Source organism: Cervus elaphus, chromosome 27, assembly GCF_910594005.1.
Source record: "Cervus elaphus chromosome 27, mCerEla1.1, whole genome shotgun sequence".
In the NCBI taxonomy this organism is placed as follows: domain Eukaryota; kingdom Metazoa; phylum Chordata; class Mammalia; order Artiodactyla; family Cervidae; genus Cervus; species Cervus elaphus.
In genome coordinates, this window is record NC_057841.1 from 45,691,883 (window position 1) to 45,719,056 (window position 27,174).

The 27,174-nt window shown below is 54.0% G+C and overlaps 1 protein-coding gene across 3 annotated transcripts; it reads left to right on the forward strand.

The window, feature by feature from the left end:
• The first annotated feature begins 3,744 nt into the window (after positions 1–3,744).
• Positions 3,745–25,474, forward strand: IMPA2 (inositol monophosphatase 2). Of its 3 annotated transcripts, none has more exons than XM_043889427.1 (8): positions 3,745–4,027; positions 10,792–10,925; positions 13,965–14,069; positions 15,967–16,019; positions 17,775–17,883; positions 23,072–23,180; positions 23,644–23,795; positions 24,977–25,474. In XM_043889427.1, exons 1-8 carry the CDS (start codon positions 3,932–3,934, stop codon positions 25,065–25,067), a joined length of 849 nt encoding a protein of 282 aa, XP_043745362.1. In that variant the 5' UTR covers positions 3,745–3,931; the 3' UTR covers positions 25,068–25,474. The 3 variants fall into 3 exon arrangements, with proteins under 3 accessions (XP_043745362.1, XP_043745361.1, XP_043745363.1); XM_043889426.1 differs by having other exon boundaries at positions 15,967–16,012; XM_043889428.1 differs by having other exon boundaries at positions 3,765–4,027; positions 15,967–15,982.
• The last annotated feature ends 1,700 nt before the right edge of the window (positions 25,475–27,174 follow it).

Consider the following 27,174-nt stretch of genomic DNA (forward strand, 5'->3'; position numbering starts at 1 on the left):
CATTTTACTACAGAAACAATATTTTATCACTCAAATGCAGAAAGGACATTACCTTAGCTAAGGACAGTGTTTTGCATGAAATACACTTAGCTGAGTGGACGTCTTCTGGGCGTGGCCATGTTTCTGTTGTGTGGGGTGGGCGTCTCTGGGCAGACTGGTTCCTGGCTGGGAATTTCAGCCCGAGATCGGGCTGCATGGCCAGCCCTAACTCGCTCACACCCGCTTCCTGCTGGAGACCTGCGCTCACCCCGACGCAGCTTTACCACACGCTGCCCATCACCCACACCTGCTTCCTGTGCGGTCCAGTCCACTGCCTGGCCTCCTGGCCCAAATGGGCAGAAGTAGCAGCCCCATTATCCTTAAAGGATCTGTACCCCTTGACAAGCATGCCTTTCAAATTATTACTAAGTCAGCATATTTTAGCCTCCACAGCTGTAGCTGAGACAGTCTTGAGCCCAAAGACATCACTGAGTCCTTCTGTAGGGAGCAGACAAGAGAAGGTCCTGCCTTTCCTGGAAATTTAGTAGGGTTGGGCTGTTTCTATCATCTTTCCCAAAGGAATGTGAAAAAGAGACTTACTCTATACAGAAACACCTCCTTCTCTCAGACCACCAGCATTTTCCGTGTGTTAATCATCTCATGCAGAGAGGGAGACTTTTAGACGCCCAGAGAATCAAGCTTCCTGAAGAGCTGCCCACTGCACTGGATGGCTAAATGGAAGTTATGCTGGTTTTCTATAGACTGGGGAAGTCTTTTTATTTTGAATTTAAGTCCAATATCCGTTACCTTCCTTTGAAGACTTTCAATTTGTATATGGATGTTTTATAATGCCTCTCAGGATGAGAATATTAGTGCTATAATTGGTCAAACACTTAAGAGACATTCATTCAACAGATAGTCTTCAAGCACCTACTATGTGCCAACCACAGTGCTGGCTTTGGAGATTCAATAATGACAAGTCATTCTTTTCCTCAAGGGCTTAGGAACTTTAATTGAGGGAACAGACATGTCAACATAAAGAGAAGTCCTCAGGGACTTTCCTGGTTCCCCTAGCAGATTCAGAGCAGCGTGAGGGAGGGGGTACCACCAGTTCCACCTGAGCCATGGGGAAAGGCTTCCCAGGGAGTAGGGGACCCCGATGGTGAGTGTGGGCATCCTTGGGAAAGGTGGATAGGGAGGCTGTGCTGGACACTGAGCTACCATCAAAGCCACCTTCTCCGCTCTGCAGCTTCATGTGGGGCTAAGGCTCTGCAGGCCCCTTTGCCAGCTGGCTCCGTTAGGCTCCACCCACAGGAGGCCCAGAGGAACTGGGCCCACTCGCCTGCTGGTCTTGACAGCACTACACCCTGAACCAGCCTGCCTGTGCCTGGCAGAGGCAGTAGCGCCCACAGTAGCAGCCTTGCCTCCAGGCCCTTCTTGGCCATGAATCCTGGCACCCCTCCCGGCTGACAGGTTCTGGCAATCCCAGCCCTGAGGGTGGCAGCTGCTGCCTGCACTTACTATCTCTGTGGCCTCGGTTTTCTGTTTTTGCCTTTTTATCTGCTTGTTCAATTTCTTATATTCAGTTCTCTCTGTTGAAACACTCAGGGTGGTTTCTATTGTCCTGACTGACCCTGACTGATGTTCTGCTGGGAGTGATGATCCCAGGAAGCAGGCTTGCGGGTCAAGTCACAGGACTGATGCGGGCATGTCGGGCCTTGAGGGCAGTGCAGGGCTCCCTGATGCTGAGAAGTGGTCCTCGGTGACCATGGCATTCAGTGGCATCAGTGTCAGGCAGATGATCACCCCTGCTTCCTTGTGATGAAGTGTCAATAAGCCTGTCTCAAGGACCAAGTGGCTGTGGCCCTTGACCATTAGGGCAGCAATGAACATTCCCAGGTGGGCAGTGGAGGCTCTGCAGCTCAGTTTGAGAAGTCAACATGCAAGGGCCCAGAGTCCTCTGCAAACTAAACCAACTATCTTCCTCCTGGTTTGAATATGTGCGAGAAAGCCCATTCCGAAATGCCCTTATTCACATGTTTAAGTAAATAACTTTTGGAGCACACTAAAAACTGAACAAGATACCCTAGGAGGACTGCCAGAGCACAGCTAGACACTAACCTGTGCTGTGCTGTGCTTAGTCGTTCAGTCGTATCTGACTCTTTGGGACCCCATAGACTGTAGCCCACCAGGCTTCTCTGTCCATGGGGATTCTCCAGGCAAGAATACTGGAGTGGGTTGCATGACTTCCTCCAGGGGATCTTCCCAACCCAGGAATTGGACAAGGGTCTCCTGTATTGCAGGCAGATTCTTTACCAGCAGAGCTACCAGGGAACCCCAGATGCTAGCCAATGTGGCTCTAATATCAGGGGTCCTAACGCCTACTCCTCAGCCGAGGCTTCACACTTGCAGTGACTCTCTGAGATCAAAACAGAGGTGCTAACTTCAATTCCAGGTTCGTTCTCCTTTGCCACAAAAAGCTGTCCACAAAATTCCTTGAGGCCCTATTCTGTCATTTACTGTGGATTATCTCTCTTTGGTCTGTCAGCTCAAGACTGACAAATGCTTTTGTTCATTCAGTTCTAAAATCAAGTACCTACTAGATTCAAAGACAAAGTAAAGCAAATAATTGCACAACATGACTAGGTCTGCAGCCAGTAGGTGAGCTGCTGGGACCTGGGGGCCTGGGAAGGCTTGGAGTGGAAAAGTACCGAACCTCAGTCAGAGGGGAGGAGACACTTTCAAGGCCCCCGGACAAGGTGGTCTTGGCAGAGACCCTGGGAGAGGCCTCAGGTGAGGCCCCGCCCCCCGGGATGGGAGGTGCCTGGGCCGGACATGGAGACGTGCCCCAGAGCATGGCTGGGATGGGGGAGTGGAGGGAGAGGCTTCTGAGTCTTGGGCTGAACTCCCTCCAGAAAATGGCAGCGTGCTGGCAGGGTCCCAAGTCCAGCGCGAGGAAGGTGGACCCCACCCTCATGAGACTTGCCAGGTAAAGCTTTGTAGTTGCCTGTGGCCAGGTCTGAAACATCACACATGGAATTTTAACCTGGAGCCAAACTCCTGGGAAGAAAGTTAAAGTAGGACATGATTTCTCAACCCCAGGGTTATTATTCTTTTGGGCTGAACAATCCCTTGCTACGGTGTCCAGTACATAGGTGGGTATTTGGCGGCTTCCCTGGCCTCCATCCACTAGGTGCTTGCAGTTGCAACAGCCTGGAATGTCCCGAGATGTTGCCAAATGTCCCCTGGGGGCAGCGCTGCCAAGTCGACAGCGCTGAAATAGAGATGCTCAGAACCCTGTGTGTGGGTCTGCTGCTGCTACCTTTCGGCATCGCCGTGGGAATATGTCCTCTGCCTGGAAACAACACTCTCCCCTTTTGCATCTGTGGATGCCTCCTCTACCCCTCCCCACTCCGGTCGTCTACCCCACCTCTCCTGTGAGGCCTTCCCAGACCACACTTCACCGCCCCCCCCCCCACGCCCACCTGACAGCCCGCCCTGTCATTGCACGGCTTTTATATTAAACAAACGCTTCCCTAGGATGGTCCCAGTGTCTCTGGGATACACTGTCCACAGGTCAGTGTGGAGGAGGGTGGTCCAGATGACGACCAGGCACACCCAAGGTTGAGAGAATGGCCAGACGTCACCCTGGGCCCACTACTGGGATTCAGATGAGATGAAACAGGGTAGGGTGGCGCTCGGGGAGGAGGGCGGGGCCGGGATCTGGGCGGGGCGGGACTGTGAAGGGGCGGCGCCCGGCTCGTCGCGGGGCGGGGCTCTGGGCGCTGCTCCCCAGCCAGGCGCGGGTCCAGCTCGGCCCCCGCCCGCTCCCCGCCCCCTGCAGGTCCGCACCCGCGGGCGGGCGCGGCCCAGGCGCGGAGCGGCCAGAGGCGCTGGGCGATCGTAGAGCCTGGCGTCGGGGCCGGGGGCACCGGCAGGCCCGGAGGCCGCGATGAAGGCGAGCGGCGAAGACGGAGAGGCGCCGGCCGGGGGCCCGTGGGAGGAGTGCTTCGAGGCGGCGGTGCAGCTGGCTTTGCGGGCGGGACAGGTGAGAGCCGCCCAAGGCGCACGGCGGGCGCACGGGGACTTGGGGCACATCGGGTGTAGGGCGTGGCGGACGGAGACCCTGCGGGCAGGAAGGCGCGGGGCACGAACAGCCGAGGGGTCCGCTGCGCCTCCGGCACACCTGTGCACCTGCCGCTCCCGCGCCAGGACTGGCGCCCGGAGTCCCTCGGGCTGGGGGCGCATGGCGGCCTGGCTGGGGGAGGGGGGTCAGGGCACGCGGACTGCCTCGGATTTGACCCAGGGGGCGGGACGCGGTGCGGTTGCCCTGAGTTCGAACCCGGCGCGTGGAGATCAGGCGGACGGTCTGTCCTCGCGCGTCCGGAGTCGAGAGGGTTCCGCTGCGCGAATGGAGGAACTGCTGCCCGCACCGGAAGGATGAACTAGAGCTGCGGAGTCGAAGAAACCTGCGGAGGGCAGCGCTCTCTTCGCGCTCGCGTGTATGTTCCGCTCTTCCCTTCCTCGATGCCCCACGCCTAGGGTCCTCAAGCCACGTGCGGCGCCAAGTTAGGGGCGCTGGGGGAGGCGGGGCGCAGGGACGGCTAGGTGCCCCCTGGCGCGTCAAGGCGCACAGCTGCGTTCCGGCGATCGGAACAGAAGGTGGACGGAGGAGGAGCCCTGTCTCTGTGGCAGTTCCTTTTCTAAAGTCAGGCTGTCGCCAGTTTTGCAGTAGAAGTGTGTCCCCAGCGCACAGTCACCATGCCCTGACACTGTGCCTCGGCCCCCTGACAGTTAACTTCAACACTAGTGGACGCCTTCTGTGTTGGGGGCTCTTCCTCTGCAGTTTGAAGGACTCACGACTCCAAGGGGCGCTGTGAGCCTTGATCCTTGGAGAGAAGGAGGACCCCAACCCCGCCTGCTACCCTGAGGAAGTTCGGGGTTGCAGGGCCAATGTCCTTCCTGGAGAGCGGGTCCCCGGCGGCGTGCGGGGGCACTGCCCCGCCCCTCCCCAACCCTTACTTCCTCTCCGGAGGCGCGTCCTCAGAGTATAATGGTAACTTTTAGGTTCCACCGTACAACTTTCTTCCTTCAGCCTTGGAGAAGAAGCCAGTCTAAAATTCAGACACCACTGCGTAAACCCTGCTGGGTTGTTACAGGGTTTCTGTGGTTTTTCAAATTTAGATCCTCGAGGAAACAGAAGGGTTTTTGAAACCCCCCCTTTTTTTTTTTTTTTAACAAATTTGCAAGTGCTTACACAGAACTTGCAACACAGCAGGCCCCATTCTAAGGGTCTTGGGAAGTTTAACTTATCTAAGAGATCTCTTCTGCTTTTGCAACTTGCCAAGAACAACAGAAAAAGTATTTTTTGACAGTAGGGTGAGGGTGCAGTAAGGATTCTGCCCTTAGGGGTCTAGTCAGGAGGCCCAGGACTGAAGCCTCCCTTCTGGGCTTTATGCTGTTGCTCCCTGCCTGCCTGGCCAGAGCAGGGGTGGGGAGGAGCCAGTGATCTGGTCTGAGGCTGGGACTGGACAGAAGCCACCCAGGGTCGTCCTATCCTGTGTGAAGAGGGACAGAGTGCCTTAGTGATGCTCTGGCAGTAACATCACAAGGCGCTGAGTGGAGAAAGCTTTGCCTGTAGCCAGTGAGCCCCGGGTGGGGAGGACAGAGGGTGCTGAGCGCTCACCCTGAATCCTCCTCAGCCGGAGGTGTGTTTGCTGCAGGTTCCGGGGCCTCCTAGCCCCTGTGCCTGCCCCTCCCATCCTGCTGCCCCCACGAAGCTCTGTATGCTCAGTTCCTGAGCCAGAGGGAGGACTGGCTCCCAGGAGACTGTGGCCCTCCGTCTCTCAGTCATGGGTTCAGGTCAGGGCAGCCTGGACCCCTGCGTCTTTGCTTCTCCACCGCCCAGTCCTGAGGTGCCTTGGGGCGGGGGGTGGGGGGGCATCCTGGCCAGTCCAACCGCCCCACAGCTGCAGGAGCCCTGCCCTGGCTGCTGGGCTTTGGGGGACAGTGTGATGTCAGCCGCCCCCCCATCACCACCACAAGTACAGAGAGGGATATTCATCGAAATGGGTATTTATCATCTTTTATGTGATGTGTGAGCAAAAGTGTCTAAGAAAACTATGTTTTTTAAGTTGTCCTGCAGCATAGATCCAGGTTTTGTTGAGGCTGAAATTTAAATAATTTAGGGGCCCTCTATAAGAAAAAATATACAAAATTCAAAATTAGACATAAAAATTGTTTATTTAGAATAAAAAAGGTCACAACAGTATACATTTTAAGATGCTCCCAAATATAACAGGATACATACAAATAAGTTTTTAACCACTTCACAAAACCTTCTGTAGTATTTTTTCACTTTGTGGCTTCATACTGTATATCTTCAAATGACGATGAGTTAGTAGTACATTCTATGCAGAGACTAGAAAGATTAATTCAAGCTTTTCTGTAGGGTGGCTTATTGAAATTGATTACTAATAGCTTTGAAAAGTTTATTTAGGCTTCAAGCTTGTTACTGGTGGGTTCCTATAAATGTTTAGGCTTGCCCTCAAATTTGAGAATCCTGTCCGTTTCCTTTAACATTCTAGCTGTCAGACAGGGAAAACTTTCCTGGTGTACTCTGAGGTGGGGTGCCCCCTGTCCACCTCAAGCTGCCTGGAGCTTAGGGGCACAGCGGGGGCTCTCACCCAGCAGCCCCACTTGTCTGGTTTGTGACTGTATTTTTTTATCAATTATTCACATGGGGACATTTGATAAGTGAGATACCACTAAGGGGACTGTCATGGAGCCAGCAGTCTTGTCCTGTGTCATCCTCATCCTTTTCCCCAGAGCTTGCTGTCTTCAGTTTTCTGATAGTTACACCCATCTTCTAAATAGTAGCTCTTTTCCGCATCATCCACATTAGACGCTGTTGTGCTGTGTAGCTGCATTCCCTGTCAGTCCCATTGGTGCCTGGGCTGACGTGCTGTGACCACACGTATCGCAAGGTCAAGCCAAGCAGCACAGTTGTATTACAGTATTACACATTCTTTGCTTTCTTACTCAACTTGTGGTTTCCCTTAAAGTTAAAAAAAGTTTGTTTTTTTTTTCTTTTGCTTAGTTTTCTGTGTACCTACCTACTTCCATCTTCCAACAGAATTTTTGATGGTCTCCTCAGTATAGCTACTCATGGGTCTCGCTCCTGGGGAGACGTGGTCCTCACACCTTCAAGTGCATGAGAAGCACCAGGAGGGACTTTGTGGCCAGCTGAGTCCACCCCCAGGTTCCTACCTGCTCGGTCCTAAGAGGGGCCAGGAACAAGCACCTTCACCAAATCCCCAGCTTGTGTTCTTGGTTGAGAGGCTCTGCTGTACGTAGTACGTACGTAGTACGTTGTTGTGTGAGTGAGGATGTGACAGTTCATTCACTGAACTCTTGAGACTTTGTACAATGTCCAGTTTGGAATTATTAGGAATGACGTTGCTCATCCAGCCCTCTTGCATGTGTCTTTTGGTTACGTCCATATGCATTTATGCTGGAGCTGGATTAACACTAAGAGTGAAATTGCTTTGTCATGGGGTAGGAAATTCCACCAGGTGCTTTTCCAAGGCAGCCACATGGGTTCCCGCTTCCCCAGCAGCAGTTGGGGGTTCTCTGACAACACTTGGTGTTGTCTTTCCATTTTAGCCTCTGTGACGGGTTTGAGGTGGTATTTTTATGGTAGTTTTAATTGTATGTGCTATATGACTGAAGAATTTAAGTGCCTTTTTATGTGTTTACTGACTTCCTGGAGATCATCTGTTTTTAAAATAATGCTGCTAAACTGATTAGAAATATATTCATTCACTCAACAAATATTTGAGTAACTCTGGAAAGGACTTTAACCTTTACTCTGAGTGTGACTGAGGTTCAGTTTGGAGTTCTGTGTGGAGTCCTACAAGATGAAGGGGAGTTCAGTTCACCTGACTGATGCTGGGTGGGGGGCCTGCAACACCAAAGGGGTTGCGGGCAGAAGCTTCCGATGGAAGCTGTGAGAATTGTCCGAGTGAGGGGTGAGGGTGGATCTGACTGCAGATGGTGAAGAGGGCAGTAAAGCAGTTGGATTTTGTAGGCAGGTTTGCTGCCAGATTGGAGGCGGATGTGAGAAGAGCCAGTGGCGCCTGCAAGGTTCAGGCCTGAAAAACTGGTCCATGGATTTGCCAGAACTGTGGGGAGGTGGGGAGCAGGTTTGGAGGTGGCGGTCAGATATTGTGTTCCGAGCTATGAGCTGTTGAACTTGAATTGCCAGTGGATCTCTTCTTGCGTGGAGCCCTGTGGTGGGGAGTTCACGGGAGAGGCTGAGGGTAGAGTTTGGGAGCTGTCAGCCTGGGCTGGTGTCTTAGGCCGCGTCCTGCCCCGGAACAGAGCAGGCTTGTCCGCCCCGAGCTCTCCCTAGGTGGATTGTAGGTCAAGCCCTGGCATTTCCTCTGGGAGATCCCCATCTGTCCTGCCTGCAGATGGAGGGGGTGGCTGGTGAGCTCAGTGTTTCTGCAATCAGTCCTGGCCTCAGCTGGCCTCACCTGCACTGGCACCCCCAGCTTCCACAGGGTGGGGGGTGACCCGCATTGACAATTGTGACACTTTGGCCAACATTTGAAGACTCAGCCAAAACAGAACTTGTGAGATAGTCACTGGCAGCAGCAGCAGCATCCCCATTGGCACATGTGGGCCAAGGGCCCAGGGGAGTCTGTAGAGAGCTCTCTCACACAGAGAAGGGTTTGTGTTTTCTGTCTGTTCAGGCCTTCAACTAACTGGATGAGGCCCACCCACGTTTCAAAGGGCAAGCTGTTTTACTGATTTATATGCTCATCTCATCCAAAAACACCTTATAGAGACACCCAGAATAACATTTGACACAGTATCTGGGTCTCCAGCTGACACATAAGATTAACCATCTCATCACACTCGTAAGTCTGGAACCTGAAATGTGACGGTACTGCCTGGCCCACACCTGCAGAGGAAAGATGCTGCCTGTTCAAACCCCGCTTGCTCAGGCTTCTCCGAGTATACTCTACAGTTCTGGAACTCACATGAGTTGCTCCTTGGGGATGGATGATAACTGTATGGTCGACTTGGAGACAGTAGCACAGAACCAAGATAGTGCACAGACAAGAAAGAGACGTCTGGACATGTGTCTGAATGATAGCCCCAGACGCTGGAGCTGATGGGGTTTGAAACTCAGGCTTCAGTGACTTAAGACCCATATTTTATCTATTAAACATTAACAGAATGTTATTTGGAGGGAGAGACCCAGGCCAGGAGGTCTGTGAAGTGCAGGCTTAGTTAGTGAGTAGCTGAAAAACATCAATTAAAAAACAGCACACACTAACTTATTACTGGCAGAATGAGAATGTTTTAAATCCTTTAGACAGGAAGAAAACAGAAGTGGTCAAGAGTTTTGGTGGGTAACTCACCTGGAATACCACAGATTATCTCCCAAGGGTGGGACTGTGGCTAAAGGGCAAGACTGATTGAGCCTGATAAGGATTTACATTCTAAGACACTGTCCCCACCTCTCCTCTCAGTGTAGAAAATGTCTGAAATTGAACTTTGTTAACCTAGTATTAAGGTTTGTATATCGTGTGTGCAGTAGATTTTCAGGTTTTGCCATAAGTTGTTAAGTTTTGTGAGGTCTCAGCCCCTTGGGTGGATGGACCTTCAGAGAAGAGAGAAAAAGGACACCTGGGGCTAGTGGCGGCCAGCTTGTCTGAAGGGCAGCGTAGTTCGGGGCAATGATTCAGAAATGAGGTCTGAATATCTGGGAATGTAACTGGATGAGAGGACGCGTCCAGGGCCCGGGGGAGCAGCAGCTGGTGAAGAGGGCTGGCCAGAGCGGCACCATGGGTGGAGGAGGACGCAGGTGTGGCGTGGCCTGCCCAACGCTGAAGGACAGGGGCCTGCAATGAAATGATCACAGGATGGCAATAGTAAATGCTAGTAGAAATGGAAAAGAAGTCCTTACAGAAGGACAGGCTTGGCATCTTCCTCGACTCACAGTCCTTTGAGTGATCTGTGGCCCGGGGCCCGACTCCACCCACCCCCACAGGAAAAAAAAAAACGCCCAGATGACCACAGGACCCCCATGGGAGAGGGCTGGAGGGTGAGTGATGGCTCAGTGAAGCAGAAGGGGCAGGGAAGTTGAGGACGCAGACGTGGGAGGATGGCCTGGCTCCGGCAGAGAGGGGGTCAGAGGTGGGGGTCCTTCCTCACCCCCATCCAATTAGAGTCTGGGGGCAGGCTCTGCTTCCTGAAGCCTCCCAGGGCCCCATCTCCATTGCTCTGACCCAGGAGACAGAAGCAGACCCCCAGCACACCCATATCATGGCAAGGGGGGAGTGTGATGGGCAGGAGGAAGCACTGAGCGAACAGTGGCCCTTTGAGGACATGACTCAGAGGTCACACATCGATGCCCCTCATGTCCTCTGGGCCAACCTTGGGCCCAGGGCCACACCTGCCTTCACAGGAGGCCAAGGCAGGGCCTCCAGGTGGCTCGGTGCCTACCAACCGTGGGCTGGGCTCTGTTCCTGGAAGGAGGGCCGGCTTCTCAGGTCCGGTTGTCTCTGCTCCAGGCCAGTCCTCAAGGCCACTGTGAGCCACCATCAGGGGTGATGGGAGCCATAAGGTGCTTTCTTGTGAGAAGAGGGGGCAGCAGTGAAGGCTCCCAGGAACCCACAGAGAGCCTGGCACTGCCCGTCTGCCTATCTGTCTTGTCTGTCCACTGGCAGTGGGGGAGGGGCCCAACCCTGGAGGAGGAGGGGGTGGCCAGTGTCACCCACATCCCAACTTTCATTGCAGATCATCAGAAAAGCCCTTTCTGAGGAAAAATGTGTCTCAACCAAGACGTCGGCCGCGGACCTGGTGACAGAGACGGACCACGTGGTGGAGGCCCTGATCCTGCAGGAGCTGCAGACCAGATTTCCCTCCCACAGGTAGGTGCACCCTGCTCCTCCACCCCACCCCCGAGGTCCCCGCAGGCTGCACAGACTTGCCTAGACGCAGCCCCAGCCCAGGCCAGGGAAGGCTGTCCTCCAGGGCTACCTGCTCTCCAGGACAGGTGTCCCCGACCTTATGAGTCACCGCATGGAGAATCTGAAGCAACTGTTCATCTTTTCCTTGAGAAAGACCGGCATTCATCCAGCGCTGTGCGTCTAGTTCTGGGGGAACCTGGGGCCCCGGGGGATGCTTGGACCTCGGGGAGGGAGGGGGCTTCCTGAGCAGGAGGGTCCTCTCCTTCCTTAGGGAATCGCTCACCCCAGAGCCCAGTCACTGGGTTCCTGGGTGTAGATGACGTGTCGGCCTGGCCGCTGTCCACCTGGACCGGTGAGGGGCTCCCTCCTCAGCTGCCTGGCGAGTGACCAAGGTTGGGGGACAGGCCAGTCCACACTCGAGCCTTCTCACTGCTGCTTCCTTTTAACCTGTGTCACCTGGGGGTCGTGTGTGTGCGTGGTGTGTACTATGTGTGCATGTGTTTGTGTTGTGTGTGTATGTGTGTATGTGTGCGAGTGTGTGTATGGTGTGTCTGTGTACATGTGTGGTGTGTGTATGGTGTGTGTATGTGTATGTTGTGTGTATGTATGTTTGTATGGTATATGTTTATACGGTGTGTATGTGTGTATGTGTGTGTGATATTTGTACATGTATATGTGTGTATGGTGTGTGTGGTATGTATGTTTGTGTGGTGTGTGTATGTATATGTGGTATGTGTGTATGTTGTATGTGTATGTTGGGTGAGTGTGTATGTATGTGTTGTGTGTGTGTTTGGTATGTGTGTGTGGTGTGTGTGGGGTGTGTGTGGTATGTGTACATGTGTATGTGTGTATGTGTGTGTGGTATGTGTGTGTTTGTGTGGTATGTGTATGTGTGCGTGTTGTATGGTATGTGTGTGTGTGTTGTGTGAGTGTTTTTGTGTTTGTGTGATGTGTGTATGTAGGTGTGTACATGCATATTCCTGTTGGCAACCCTTGTGTTTCAGCGTCTCTTCCTGTTTCTTTGTTTGGTGTAAAGTCAGGACCTTGACATCTGTTATAATAGTTACAGGCTCTGAAATGTTTGATTTCTTACTTTATAAAAATCTAAATTAACTGGCAACCTCCAAGGAATCCCAGTTGACCCGTAAGCGGTATGGGTTTGAGCCGTGCAGGTCCACACAGATGTGGAGCCAGTCACTCAGTATTAACACTGCAGATGTAGGTGGAGGGCCGGCAGTTCGGCGCCCCAGCCCCACCATGTTCCAGGGGTTGGATTCTGAGAGAGTGCAGCTCAGGAACCACCACAAGTTCTGGCCAGGGGCTCCTTCTGTCCATGTGTCATCCAGAGGCTCCAACAGCAGTGAGGCGTCAGGGCTGGGCCTCCAGGGGTCCAGGTAGAGGCTCTGGCCACTGCAGGGCTCTGCGTGGTAATGGCACCAGGGCTCCGCATAGAGATGGTACCAGGGCTTCTGGCACTTTGCGGTCAGACTGATCTGATAGGCCGAATCCTGGAATCACGCGCCAGCTCCTGGTGGTTTGGATCCACTGTTGTGTTAACATGGGGGCTGGTATCCATTTGCACAGTGTAAATTTCCATACTCCTTGCCGAATATCAGGGCAGAAGTCAACGTGTCACATGGGGGAACCTCTTCAGAAGACCATCTGGTCCACCCAGAACAGCGGCCCCCACCCACGGTGGGCGCCAAGCTCCCTGGAGCTTCTCCAGCCCCCCGACAAAGCCCTGAGGGATGCAGGTGCCCCCCGACCCCCCAACAAAAGCCAAGGGTCCCCAAGCTGCAGGCTGCAAGGGGTGGGGGCTGGCTGCTCAGGTCAGCTGGCTCTGCCCGCCCCCTTCTCAGCTCTGGGCCAGCTCCAGGACACTGCTCTCTGCTCTGTTGCCTAGAAAATCCAGATATCTAAGATGATCATTCAGCAGCTCAAAGCCAGACTTGATCTTTTCCCAATGACTAAGATTTAAGAGAAAGTACCAGAATTGGCACTAGTGGTAAAGAACTCGCCTGCCAGTGCAGGAGAGGTAAGAGATGTGGGTTCCATCCCTGGGTCAGGACTATTCCCTAGAGGAGGGCATGGTAACCCACTCCAAAATTCTTGCCTGGAGAATCCCCTAGGGACAGAGAAGCCTGGTAGGTTACAGTTCAAAGATCGCAAAGAGTTGAACATGACTGAAGTGACTTAGCACTTAGCAGTAGCACCAGAATTTGGAGGCATTTAAATGTATTTTAGATCAGAGACAAATTGAGAAATCTGTGATGAGAAAAAAGTTGCATATGTATTGTAAGATAAAATAGTATATTGTCATTTTCCTGCATATCTAAGTATTTAAATATGTCCCTTAAACAAGTTGGTGTAAGATTGTCACCCTTTCTTAAGAAGGACTTTCTTTCAGACTATTTGCTCTTCCTCATTTTTAGTCTTTCACAAAACAGTATTAAAGATAGATTGCAGCTGTTTTGACTTTGATAAAATAAGAAACAACCTGATATGGGCTCCCTGGTTTCACGCTGTGTCATCAGGCAGCGGAGCTGGGCTGTGGCCTGACAGTTGAGGCTGAGGACCATGAGCTGGCTCCCTGGTGGGCTGAAGGTGACCTTGTCACAGAGTCAACAAACTGGCCAAAGAGAAGGCCTGGGTGCACTGGGCCGTCAAAAATCACAAGGAGGGTTTTTAATGACTCTTAGAGAAAACTAATAAAGTGAAATGGGTTGGTCTGATTTGTCTAGAGCTGTGAACCTTGTCCCCGGGCTATTTCCTTCTGTACCTCCTACAGGCCTATGAGGGACTTCCCTGGTGGTCCAGGGGCTAAGACTCCAAGCTCCCAGTGCAAGGGGCCCTGGGGTTCAATCCCTGGTTAGAACTAGAGCTCACTAGATCCTGCCCCTGTTTGACCCAGAGAAGTCTGCTGGTCTCACAGCTAGGCTTTGAAATGCTGTGTCTTGGGTACCTGACAGGTTTTCTCAAGCTGAGCTCTGTCCACTGCAGGTTCATTGCAGAGGAGGCTGCAGCTGCCGGGGCCAAGTGCGTGCTCACCCCCAGCCCCACCTGGATCGTGGACCCCATTGACGGTACCTGCAACTTTGTGCACAGGTGAGCGGGCACACCCATCTTTTCCAAAGCGGCATTTTTTGAGGCAGCAGCCGGTCAGCAGACCTCTTGCAGGCTTTGGTCTCACTCACAAGGTGATCAAGTCTTGATACTTTTAAGGTTTCCCATTTGTGAGATTCGTTCAAAGCATGTAGGAAATCTTCACTTGTTTAAAAACTATTGTGTTTGTCACATTTAAACGTTGGGTTGAATTAAGAAGGACCCTTAAGGAGTCCCCTGGAGAGACGGACAGGTTGTAAATAACACAAGGTGTCTGGTCTGGCAGCCTCAGGAATGTGCAGTGTGGACAGTGGCCTTGGGGGTGAGAAACCTGCCAGCTGCCAGCTTGATCTGATGGCAAATATTGGCCCCAAACAGCAGGTTTTCGGGGGGTCAGAGGCCCTCGTGGGGAGCGAAGTGAGCTGGGCCAATGATGGTGCAGCCCGGCTCCAGAAGTACTGACCAGGGGCAGGCATCAGGGTTGTGCAGCTGGTCAGGGCCCTAAGGACACCAAGGGTGCCGTGGTTTCCACAGAGGGTGGCTCTCCCAGGAGGACACGCGTGCAGCCCCCAGAGCTCCTGCCCTGTCCCGGGTCCCCATCCTGCAGTGGGGGCTCCCATGACCTGCATCACCCCAGCCAGCCACTCAGGGAGGGCCCAGGTCCCCCCACCCCTGCAGTGGAGGGTGGGAGCATCCTGTGACCTGCATCCCCCCAGCTGGATGCTTAGGGAGGGCCTCCTATAGATGACCCCAGACACCCACTTCCTTCCTTACAGTAAGGAGGTGAGTGGGCTGGGGTGTGGAGCCCTCACTTGGAGTATTTACATGTAAGTGTGAAAAGTGATTCTGCCCATCATGTGAATCGTCACCCTTTCCTGCATGAGAGTCACCTTGAGAATTTGGTCATGGCTGGCCCTATTGGAGGCAGTGGAACAGAGTGGTCTGGTGACCCCAACAGTGCCAGCAGACTCTAAATCTAATTAGCGTATGACACCCGGGGAGTCATGTGGGACCGGGGGCACATGGACCAGGTTGTGGGTCACCGAGTGGAGCCCATGTGTGGGTGTTGGGGACACAAGGGGCCAAGCCCCGAGGTGGACAAAGGCCATGTGTCTACCCCAGGACCAGAGAGAGAACCTGAACTAGAGCGTCATTTGGGAAATAAGCTTTGCGGCTGACCCTTAGTCTCCAGACACTGTCCAGGGTCACAGGGCCGTGGTAACTCTCACCCTGCAGCTCTGACAGGACCTATTCTGTTCGTGTCCTGCAGCGTCAGGGGTAGAGAAAGTGGGGAATGGCCTTCTGAGGGTGGGGACCCCTGCTGGGCCATGGAGTGTCATGAGTGGCCCCATAGGGACGGCACCTCACAACCTGGGAATGGTTGGTCCCAAGACTTCTGGGTTAGAACCAGCCTTTCCTTGTTCCTGCCTGTTCAGCTCTGACAGTCTTCACATAAAGGAGAGATGGTTCTGGAGACATAAACCCACAGGCAGGCTGCGAGGTCACTGCCTGCCTTCCATGCCACGACCACACCTGCTGTCCTGGGTGAGCCTCACACAGGATTTGTGTCAGGAGGGCCTGGTTGTCTCAGACCTGGACCCTCCATCTCACCGGCCGCTGAGAACCAGAAAGCTGATTATTAAAACCTCTCAACCGGGTCCTCTGTGGTCACTGTCCGTCCTAACAACTGTCAATGCAGCTGTCTGTCAAGGTCGCTGTCCCACAGGTCAGCTAGGCTTGCTGGTCTTGGAAGCACTCGGTGCCACTGTGGGAAGTAGCTTCTGACAAAACAAACTCAGCCGTGCTGTAGAAAGGTCATCTTTGCCTCCAGCTGCACAGAGGCTGCTGACTTTGCACGAGTCCATGATGTCACAGCATCAACCATCTGTCTCCTCTGCAGGTTCCCGACCGTGGCGGTGAGCATTGGCTTTGCTGTGAACCAGGAAGTACGTGGTGGGTGGGGCCCTGGCTGCCTGGCCCCTTGGCTGCTGTTTATTTATCTCACTTCTTGATTCTAACCTGTTTTCCTGTCCTTGTACTAAGCCTTCATTGTGACTGGTATTGCTTTCAAATCCAAGAAGCGAAACAGGTGCAAACCAGTTTGGGGCATGAGGCATTGGGGTGTGAGGGTTTGGAGCATAAGGGGTTGGGGTGTGAAGGTTTAGGCTGTGAGGGTTCAGGGCTCCACCGGCCCCAACCCCTAGGGCTTGCAGCAGGGCCGGGTGTAGGGAACATTCTGGGCATGTGTTCCCAGTTAGTCTCCATCTGACCCCTGGGGCGTGTGATCGAGTCACACAATAAAGAAACTCCTATTTTGGGAGGACATCTCTAGTCCCAATATTCTGTTAGTCGTTCATCCTCCTCTTGCTGTTGGGTGAGAGCGTGGCTGTCACTCCGTTCCCACAGACCCTGGAACTGGGCCACATTGTGGGACCTGCGGAGAAGGCAGGGATGTAGGCTTTAGCTTCATTAGTCAACTGCAGAGATTACAGGCAGGAAGTTTCCTTCCGCGCAGTCACCGCAGTTACCCTTGCCTAGGTCAAGGGCTCGAGCTGTGCAGAAGGAACCCTCATTAGAGTCTCATGTCCTGTCCTCACTCTCAGCGTGAGCACAGATGGCGGGCAGGAAGGGAGTCCTGCCCATGAAAAAGAACTTAGTTTTTGAGGTGACGATAAGTGAGAGTCTTAATGTTGATCCTGGTTAGGAAATCAGTCACTCACATTATTTCTGTGTTAAACGTGGTCACTGAGATGTGTGCGTGGAGCGGTAAGCACAGAGAGGCAGAAGGTTCATTCTGGCCGCAGGGTCGCTGACCAGCCAGACCTTGGCCTCTGATGGGTGCAGGGAGGCCAGCCCGGTTCCAGGACTGACTTGAACTTGGGAAGCCCTATAAAGCCAGGGTCATGGGAAAGGGGGAGGGGGAGTTCACGTGCTGTCAGCTCTGGGTAGACACTGACTGGGGGTCCTCCAGGAGTGGGTTCTTTTCCTGCCAGCCCAGATTCCTCTTGGGCATCTGCCAGCGTCTCTCCCGTTTTCTCTCTCTCTGTTGGCTGCCCTCCGTACCTCAGGGCAGGCACATGTGCTGTTCTTAACCCAGAACAGAGAGGCGGCCGGGGGTGGGGGAAGAGATGTAAGGAGGCTCACCTCCTCTGTATACCAGCTTGTTGGGGACCGAGGCTGTGTGCCCCGACGTGTGTGTGGTGGGGGGCCAGCCCCTCCGGGGATCCACGTTTCTTCCTGTGCTTCCCCTCCCCCCCACTCTGGGTTCTGTCATGATCACAGCTCTCCAGAGACATCCTGAGTTCACATGTCAGCAATTTTGAGTTTTTTGTGGGGTTTGATTGGAGCTGTGAGAGCCTTTTTTCACCTCCCAAGAAAAAAACAAAAGAGATCTTTTTGAAGAATGAAGTCTTTCCAGTTACTTTCAGTAATGCTGAAATGAAATATCAAAATGAAATGCTCAATTACGATATCAATTTAAAATATAGTCTTATTCCTTTAAATATATCTTTAAATGTAGTGATTTAAGAAAAGAACAGTTGCTTTCACGTTCAGGTCTAGGTTTGACTACTGACTCTGATTTGTTGAGCTCCCTTTTGAAAGCTAATTTTCACCCACACCCCTTGCGTTAGCGTCACAGCTGGAGCTTCGTGGCCTTTGGTCACTTTGTCATGTTCTTTGTTTTCCATCCCGCCTGCCTGTCCACAGCTGGAGTTTGGGGTGATTTACCACTGCACGGAGGAGCGGCTGTACACGGGCCGGAGGGGCCAGGGTGCCTTCTGCAACGGTCAGCAACTGCGCGTCTCCGGGGAGACAGGTGGGCCCTCTCATGGGAAAGGGACCTGTCAAGAGTCACTGCTCCTCCAGGCAGCCACGGGGGTCCCTTGCCGAGGCCTAGTGTCACTGGGGACAGCGCACCCTTGGGGGACTGGACATCGAGCCAGCCTGTGTCTCTGTGTTTCCCTGGCTGTGACCAGGAGCCTTTGATGGGCCGGCTCTGTTCTTCACTCACCTTTCATCCCAAACAAGGGAAGGAACCCAGCCACCTGTTCCCGAGTGGTCCCAGTGAGCCGGCCAGGGCAAGGGCAGAGTCAGAGGCGTGCTCTGGCATTCAGCACCTCTCGGTGGCCAGGTGACATCACCTGAGTGGGGACTGTGGCTCCCAGATGCAGTTGACTTTGGTTCCTGTGAGAACACGGCTGGCCGGGGTAGCCTTATCGTGAGCTGTGTCATACACTGCGCAGGTGCTGCCAGCCCTTGTCATTCCTGGAGCAGGACAGAGGACACGGTGGCCTTTACAGAGGGCCTGCTGCTAGGCTCACAGTCTGTGTGGCAAGCTGGCCTGAGAGGCAGTGAGAGGGGTCAGGGGTGTCCCTGCCCGCAGCTCCCCACAGCAGTGGGGACATGGGCCCCCAGCCCAGGCCAGGTCCACCAGGCTGAGCTCCAGTGAGAGCAGACCATGTGGATCCCCATGCTGGGGGAGAGGGGATGGTAGCCCCATGACCATGACCATGAGCAGCAGGCCTGCAGGGGAGATGACCACCATGTGGAGAACAGGCCAAGTAGGACCAAGGGCGGGCAGGCGGCGTGGAGGTCATGAGTGCCCAGAGTGTGGGTGGGGATGGGAGGAACATTACAGGGGCTGGGCGGGGTGGGTGGGGTAGGACCATGGACCAGCCACTGCCTCTACTGCCCGGCCCCCGGCTCCCGCCCCAGGACAGTTTGGCTTGGCCGCGTAGACAGCAGCGTTAATTACAGCCTCGCCTGCCAGAAGCGGCCAGGCAGTCGGTTGTGTAACGCTGGGGTGAGGGAGCGTGTTGTTAAACTCGTGGGTGACCTTTGTTCCACATTCATGTGCTGTGACAGGCAGCTCGGTGCCCACGCTCACGCCCCTCCTAGACCCTCCCGTATCCAGCCCTCCTCCCACAGCTCACACCCACCATCCGCCCCCTCTGCAAGACGGAAGCCCAAGTCTTTCCATGCTCTGTTCCAGAGCTCTCCCGCGATTGTTTTAAGATTCTGACTCATACAGTCCACGGTGACCGCTTCTGCCCTGCTTGTCCTCTGTGTGCCGGGTGACTTGGTTTGCACCGGAGGTGACAGGATGTTCCTCTCAGCTGCACAGCCCTTGGATATCTACACACCTGGCTTTGTCCCAACTGTGATAGCTTACTTGTGTGACTGGTCACCTGTGCTCCTGGAACCTCGGTGTTCATACAATCAGGGAGGTGCTGACGACAGCTGTGAGGGTTACGTTACATCCTGCATCCTAGCACTCGAAAACGGCCCTGGGGCTGGTGCCCTGAATGAGAGTCGTAATCAAAGGAGGAACTTGGGTCTTTGCACAGAATCAGCCAGCTGTGACCTGTTGCTGAGGCTGGGACACATTTCTGCAGGCACTTTGTAGCCAACGTTTTCTGAAGTATTTATCTATCTTTGGCTGTGCTGGGTCTTCATTGCTCTACGGGCTTTCTCTAGTTGCAGCAAGCAGGGGCTCTTCTTCCTTGCGGTGTGTGGGCACTGTGGTGGTTTCTCTTGTTGCAGAACTCAGGCTCTAGGGTGTGTGGGCTCAATAGTTGTCGCTCCTGAGCTCTAGAGCACAGGCTCAATAGTTGTGGAGCATGGGCATAGTTGCTCCGTGGCACGTGGGATCTTCATGGACCAGAGATCAAACCTGTGTCTCCTGTATTGGCAGGTGGAATCTTTATCATTGAACCACCAGGGAAGCCCCTTAGCCAACATTTCAGTACACATCTTTCTGTCGCTCTTTTTATCTCAGCATTGTTTTTTCTTAAACTTTTTATTTTATGGTGGAGTGTAGCCGATCAACAAGGTTGTGATAATTTCAGGTGAACAGTGAAGGGACTCAGCCATACATATACATGTATCCTTTCTCCTCCAAACTCCATTCCCATCCAGGCTGCCACATTACATTGAGCAGAGTTCCCTGTGCTATACAGTAGGTCCTCGTTGGTTATCCATTTTAAATTTATCAGTGTGTACATGTCCATTCCAATATGTCACTTTCTCTTAAACCTTTTAACATTTTCTACCAATTTTTTAATTTTTGAAAATTTTCTCCTTTTCACAGTACATTTCTTATAAAGCTTGATATATTGTGTTCGTTTGTGTTTAGTCAACTGTGATTCTTTGCAACCCTATGGAATTCTCCATGGAATTGTCCATGGAATTCTCCAGGCAAGAATACTGGACTGGTAGCCATTCCCTTATCCAGGGGATCTTGCCCAGCCAGGAATCGAACCCCGGTCTCCTGCCTGGCAGGCAGATTCTTAACCAGCTGAGCTACCAGGGAAGCCCCATCATGTGTGTTTATCTTATTCATTTAGTCTGACTTTCTTTTCTGAAAGTTTTCTTACCTGATTTCTCCTGGGACCCCTCCCCTGTACTTATGAGTGATGCTCTCCTGTACATTCTCCATTTTTCACTTATAGCTGCTTCTATTTTGTTGGCAGATCGTTCAGGAAATCTTTAGTCAACTGGAGAGATGTTATTCTGCTTCCTGTTCTCTTTCTTCTTGTGATAATAGCGTAGGAGATTCAAATATCATTCTTCTACATTCTTGCTACTTGAAAAATTTGTAGTCCTGAGCTCTGGAAGTTGAGGGGATGGGGTAGGCGGGGGAAGGCACTTTCTGTCATTTCGTGGCTCTGGGGCTCCCTCTCTTGGTGTGTTGGTGAAGTGTCTGCAGAGTTGGCTCTTCCTTGGACGCTTGGCTCTGCCCCTCCCGCACGGCGGCCGTCATCTCCTCCGTCCTGCGCCCCTGATTCCAGCCCAGTGAGCGTGGGGTTCACTCCCATGAGTGTCTGCTCCGTGGGTCCTGCCCGGAGAAGCCCTGGAACGTCAGTTACAAGAGGTTGTGGGGCTGTCGACGCCCGCTCTTCAGACCTCGCCCCCTGTCAGGGGCTCCCCTGGCCCCTCAGTCTATTGCAGATTTTGAGGGTCTCCTGCTCGGGGGTCCTGCCCGATTCCCGGTTCGATTCCTGGGTCGGGAAGATCCTCTGGAGAAGGGACAAGCTACCCACTCCAGTATTCTTGGGCTTCCCTTGTGGCTCAGCTGGTAAAGAATCCGCCCGCCATGCGGGAGACCTGGATTCGATCCCTGGGTCGGGAAGATCCCCTGGAGAAGGGAAAGGCTACGCACTCCAGTATTCTGGCCTGGAGCCATGGGATCGCAAAGAGTCAGACACGACTGAGCGACTTTCACTTCACTCACTGCTCTCGGTCCAGGAGACCCGCCACCTTCTCTCCTCCCCCGCCCCCACTCCGGGCCGCGAGGCCTTGTCGCCGACGGGCGTCTGCTGCCCCCTGGTGTCGGGTGGGGAAGTGCCGGATGTGGCCAGGTTTTGTGGATGGTTTCGTCTGTTTTCTGTGTTTACTCTCCAAGCTGCTGTTCCTGTCAGAGGGTATTTGGAAGAAGTCACGTGGGTGTCCACGGCGGTCTTTCCAGGATTCTCAACAGCGTTTTTTTCCCCCAGTTACTTGTTTCTTTAGAACATAAAGTATTGAGATGACGGTCACATGACGTGAAATTAGCTGCTGTAACCTGAGCAGTTCTGTGGTCCTGGGCTCAGTCCAAGTGCCCCTCCTCTCAGCGCCCAACTTGCTTTCTGTCTAGTTCTGGGCTTTTCAGTGAGGTAGTACTGCTAATATTACTTTTCCCGTGAGGGACTCACGGCCTGTAAGGATCTGGAGGCACGAGCACGCGTGTGACACGTGATGGTGCCACGGGGAACTGCCAGGCCTGTGCTCGCTGCCCAGAGGTGAAGGCTCGGAGTAGTGAGGCCGCGTTTCAGGGCAGAGGACTTGCCTCCCTCGCCTCTAGGCTGTGCAACCTCTCTCAAGACACCCTTGCTCTGATCCTCAGCCGGAAAAAGGTTTTCAAATGGTTAGAAGTCTTGGCCCCTTCATGGATTACAGCCTTGTCATGACAAAGGGGCTTGTATCACTTGATAAAGCTATGAACCATGCCCAGCAGAGCCACCCAAGACGGATGGGTCATAGTGGAGAGTTCTGACAAACCATGGTCCACTGGAGGACGGAATGGCACATCACTCCGGTATTCTTGCCACGAGAACCCCATGAACAGTATGAAAAGGCAAAAAGAATTCCAGCAAATTCCAGGAGACAGTGGAGGACAGGGGAGCCTGGTGGGCTACAGTCCATGGGGTTGCAAAGAGTCCAACATGACTGAGCAACTGAATGACAACAATAGTATCAGTGTCTCCTCCAGGTGGTCTGTCCCTGGTAGGAGGTGACTGCAGGAGTGAGGGTACCTGTGGGCAAGTTTTTCCTCCATGGAGGGGCTTCATTTTCTCAACCGAACACACAGGCGGGCGAGGCCCAAGGCCTGAGGGCACAGGACATGAAATCGGTGTGAGGGGGTCTGTGGCCAAGTAGGGACGGTGCTACAGCCCCACAGGGAGTCAGCCAGTTGCCTGCATCTGGCGGCCACACAGCAGCATTCACTCATCTGGGGGTGTATGGGGGATTACTCTCGGGGACCCCTTTCCAAAGACGTTGTTTAGATGTCACCTCCTCTTCGGGGGTGATGTTTCCATCTTTGTCATCACAGCAGCAGGAGAAAGGCTTTTAAGGCAGATTTATTTGATGAGGCATTTTTTTTTCCTCCTTGTTTGGAGTCACTTTGTTTTTGTGAGTGAGTGATGCTGGTTTTGTAACCACCACCAGACCCTTCCAAGTTCCTCCGTGCTATGCGTCCCTAGAACGAGAGGACTGGGAGGTCACTCCCCTGGCATCCAGGCCTTTCTGGGGCCTGGGAGGTAAGAGTCAGGGTGTGACTTGTCAGCCCGACCTCCCTTTTCCAGGTCAGAAACCTCTGCAGCATCAACCATGCAGGGAGGACATGGAGTGTGAGCAGGAGTAGGAGGCGGGTGCGACATTCACTTTGGGGAGAACCCTGACTATGTGGTGGGAACTGCGCTATGACATTGCTAATGGGGGGGGCGGGTATTCTTTCCACGCAGACCTGTCCAAGGCCCTGGTTCTGACAGAAATCGGACCCAGACGGGACCCCGCGACCCTCAAGCTGTTCCTGAGCAACATGGAGAGGCTGCTCCACGCAGGGGCCCATGGGTACACCTCCCCTCCTGGGACCCCCAGGCAGGCACAGCAGCCAGCTACCCCCTGGGCGAGAGTAGGGGACACACATGCCAGCCGGTCCACAGCCCTGGGTGGGGGCAGGGCCCCGAGCTCAGCGCCCCCCTGTGACGTCAGCGATGCCCCGCCCCCTCAGTTTCCCCTGGGTCTGCCCTGTGACAGCAGCCGCTCCACGTGGTCTAAATCCAAGGTCATCGAGGGTCCGCAGAGTGAAGGCTGAGTTCTTCCGTTGCAGTACCAGCCACACTTCAGGCTCTGCAACTGAGGGCTGGTCCGTCAGCACAGGTGCTTCTGTTGGGCAGCACGGCTCTGGGCCCAAAGCTCAGAGTAGAGCTTGTGGGAAGAGGCCCTGGGCTCCTGTTCAGCTCCTGAGTCAGGGGACCTTCCAGGGGCACCGCTGGAGCAGGGCCATTCAGTGTGCTCACCCCCTTCCTGTCAGGGTTCGTGTCATCGGCAGCTCCACCCTGGCTCTCTGCCACCTGGCTGCAGGCACCGCCGACGCCTACTACCAGTTTGGCCTGCACTGCTGGGACCTGGCCGCAGCCACCGTCATCATCAGGGAAGCCGGGGGCGTTGTGATGGACACGTCAGGTGAGCTTGGCTGTCACGCTGCTCTCCGTCCCCAGGGGTGTGTCCCCCAGACAGACCCACAAGCTCAGACGAACATCCTCCCTCCTCTCCTGACAGATGGGTTGGGAGGACAGTGGGCCGGGCCAGAGGGCTTCTCCCTCTTCCTGGTGTGAAAATGGACCCAGGGTCAGGACTCAGGGGTGGGGTGGGGGGAGGGCAGGCAGTGTTTTCTAAGCTCTCACGTCCACCAAGACCGCAGAGCTGGCCATGTGCCCCCCAATCTAATGATGAGGTTTTAGTTGGTGAGCCAAGAGGTGACCTATCCCTCTGCCTTGAGGTCACCACCCTAGTGATTGGCCCCACAGGGGCAAATCCCGCTCCAGGGACGCCCATGCAGCCACCTCTTACGTCAGGTTTCTTGTGGAGCCCGTTCTCCCCCACCTTTGCTCCAGAGCCTGTTGTGGACATGCCAGGCTCCCGAATAACCTCTGGGGCCTGTGCTGGCCCTTCCCTGTTGCTCCTTCTCCTTGGGGCCTGGTGGAACTGCAGGGGGGTGGGGCATGATGTGAAGACATCTTGGCTTTGGGCATCAAGGACAGGCAGGCCCATCTCAGCTGAAGACATGTCTGTCCTGGATGTGAGTACATAAGCATGCATACACACAAACATAACGTGTGCACCACGGTCTCCCAGATATGACCATGTGAGCACACACAAACACACAAACATGCATGTGCACCAAGGTCTCCCAGACATGACCACAAGCACACGCACACACAAACATGCATGTGTACCAAGGTCTCCTGGATGTGACCATATGAGCACATGCACTTGCAAATACCCACATGCACCAGGGGCTCCAGGTTGTAAGCACACACAAACACACGTGTGCACCAAGGTCTCCAACGAGTCCATTAGGCCTGTTCACACCTCCAGGAGGCTGAGGTCCTTCATCCTTCCCCAGATATCCAGTGCCTAGAGCATCCACTTCAGGGGCCTCCCAGGCCTGTGGGGTCCCCAGTGCCCCAAGCACACAGAGGTTGAGAACTGCCTCCTGTCTTGAGCCTCAAGCACTGCTCCTGAAGCTGGTATTCCCTAGCACAGCCTCAGGACACACTGGGCCTACAGGCTGGATGGGCCGGGTCAGGCAGAGCAGGGCTGGGGCTCACCCCTCACCCGATGCCTTGTCCCTCTGTCCACAGGCGGGCCACTGGACCTCATGTCATGCAGGGTGGTTGCTGCAGGCACGCGGGAGATGGCGGTGCTCATTGCCCAGGCCCTGCAGACAATTAACTACGGGCGGGACGATGAGCGGTGAGGGGAGCAGACACAGGGCCACCCTGGATGGGGCCAACCAGGAGCCTGGAGCTGGTGGGACCCTGAACAACAGGGATTCCTGATCCCCAGAGGAGCTGTCAGGCCGAGCCTGGCTGTCCGGCTGAGCCCGTGTCTGGGCGCCTTTGCTGTCTGGTGTCTTCTCTCTGTGACCTCACATCAGGTTAGTCCAGCCATCCACCAGGGCCGGAACCCAGATCTCACAGGACATATGTACCGATAACTGCAATCATGATTTTGTTTCCAGAATGCAAATCTCAGGTGATAAGGCTTTAGAACTGCTGATAAAGCAGGATTGTTCTCAGCACCCCTCCCTGGCCCCCGATGACACTTCAGAATACAATAAACCAAGTGATGCCACTCTGCTTATGTTTCCCTCCACAAGTGTGTCTCCTGTTTCCCCTAATGACCCCAAAATCCACAGGCCCTTTAGGGAAGTTGTTGGCACGTTACAGCCCAGAGTTCACACATGATTTGTTGTCTGCCTGCCACTGGTGATGACAACTTCAGTCATTATCACGTCTGTATTTAAAATCCGAGGCATGGGTCAGACTGAAGAAAACCTAACCAAAATCAAACCTCTAAAATCCTATTGTTTTTGTGATCAGTTTAATGAAGAAAAGTATTTTTCTTGGCCTTATTTTTTTCTCTTTAGAAAGAGGAATTCTATATAAGAATAATTCTAATGAGGACATTCTCTGGCTGAACTTAAACATTCACTGAGGTTTAAGAATCGAGAAAGTCAGTCTTAGGACAGAGGAAGTTCCAGTCATGCTTAACTTTCTCCGTTGTATCCTAATTTGCTATCCTATTGTCAACAATACTTACAGAGTGTTTAGAACTGCCTGGCAGCTGCCGCCTCTGGCGCCTGAACTCCAGGGCTCAGCCCGTATAATGACACAGGCCTTGTCACCAAACCGCGCCCAGAGAGCCTCTGTGGACACCGCGGAGCCTCACAACCCTGCACGCTGACTCCCCCTCACCATCCGCCGCCCTCCACTCACAGGGCAGGTACCCACTCAGACCCCTGGAGGATGGACCCCAGGGGGTTTCCCGGGAAATCCCCTCCCAAGTCAATCCCCAGAGGGCTCATCTCCACCCTGCCTTGGGTTGCGGATTGATAAGTTTGTTATCTTTAGGAAGGCGTTTCCTTATCTGAATTGGGGTGCCAGGTGAACCCCTAAATGGTGCAATAGTCAAGGGCCCAGACACGTGCAGACTGGGGTCTCCTTTGGGGCTAACGAGTCTCCCACCCCTGTGCACAAAGACCCAACTTTAATAGCCACAGGCTGTGTGGGGGCGTAGGGGCCTCAGCAGCTGGAGGAGGGGCCATTTACTGCCCTTGCAACTGGGGGGCTGGTCCCCCTCCCCATCCCTGGGGTAGAGACCACATGCAGAGCCAGATAGGGCCAGGGTAGATGTGTGGGGCAAGAGGTTTGGACCCCCACTCCTGACCACCCAGGGTCTCGTCCCTGGGCCTTTGCCATCTCTCGACTTGGAGAAAAGCCTGAGTTTCTGCTCACCTGGCTCACTGCCACAGCTTGATGCTGGCGTGGGTGCCCTGTTTCTGCTCTGGCTGCAACAGACTTCTAGTTGGCAGAGAGGTCATTGCAGAAAAGAAAGGAAAAGGCCTGGGCCACCTGGCTTTATATTTTTAAAAATGATGTTGCCACATCTGTCCACCTATGTCCCCAGTGGCACTGTTCACAGTCGCCAAGAGAGGGGAGCCGCCCCAGTGTCCATTGACAACCAATGGATGGATGGAATGTGGTCCATCCACATGGTCGGGATGGTATTCAGCCTAAAAAGGAAGGGGATCCTGCCATCTGCCACCAGGTGGATGAGCATTCTGCTCAGTGAAGCCAGCGGACACAAAAGGACCAACACCAAACTTGACAGAGCAGTCAAGTTTGTGGAGACAGAAGTAGGCCCTGGGGCCTCAGAGAGGGATGAGGGGTTATTGTTTGAAGGGTGTGCGGCTGCTGCTGCTGCTAAGTCGCTTCAGTCTTGTCGGACTCTGTGCGACCCCATAGACGGCAGCCCACCAGGCTCCCCCATCCCTGGG

Excerpts from the sequence above, each read along its gene's own strand:
- IMPA2 (XM_043889426.1), top strand. The coding sequence starts at position 3,932 with ATGAAGGCGAGCGGCGAAGACGGAGAGGCGCCGGCCGGGGGCCCGTGG. Across the intron at positions 4,028-10,791 it reads TGGCTTTGCGGGCGGGACAG|ATCATCAGAAAAGCCCTTTC; the intron begins GTGAGAGCCGCC and ends CTTTCATTGCAG. Across the intron at positions 16,013-17,774 it reads GCTTTGCTGTGAACCAGGAA|CTGGAGTTTGGGGTGATTTA; the intron begins GTACGTGGTGGG and ends GCCTGTCCACAG.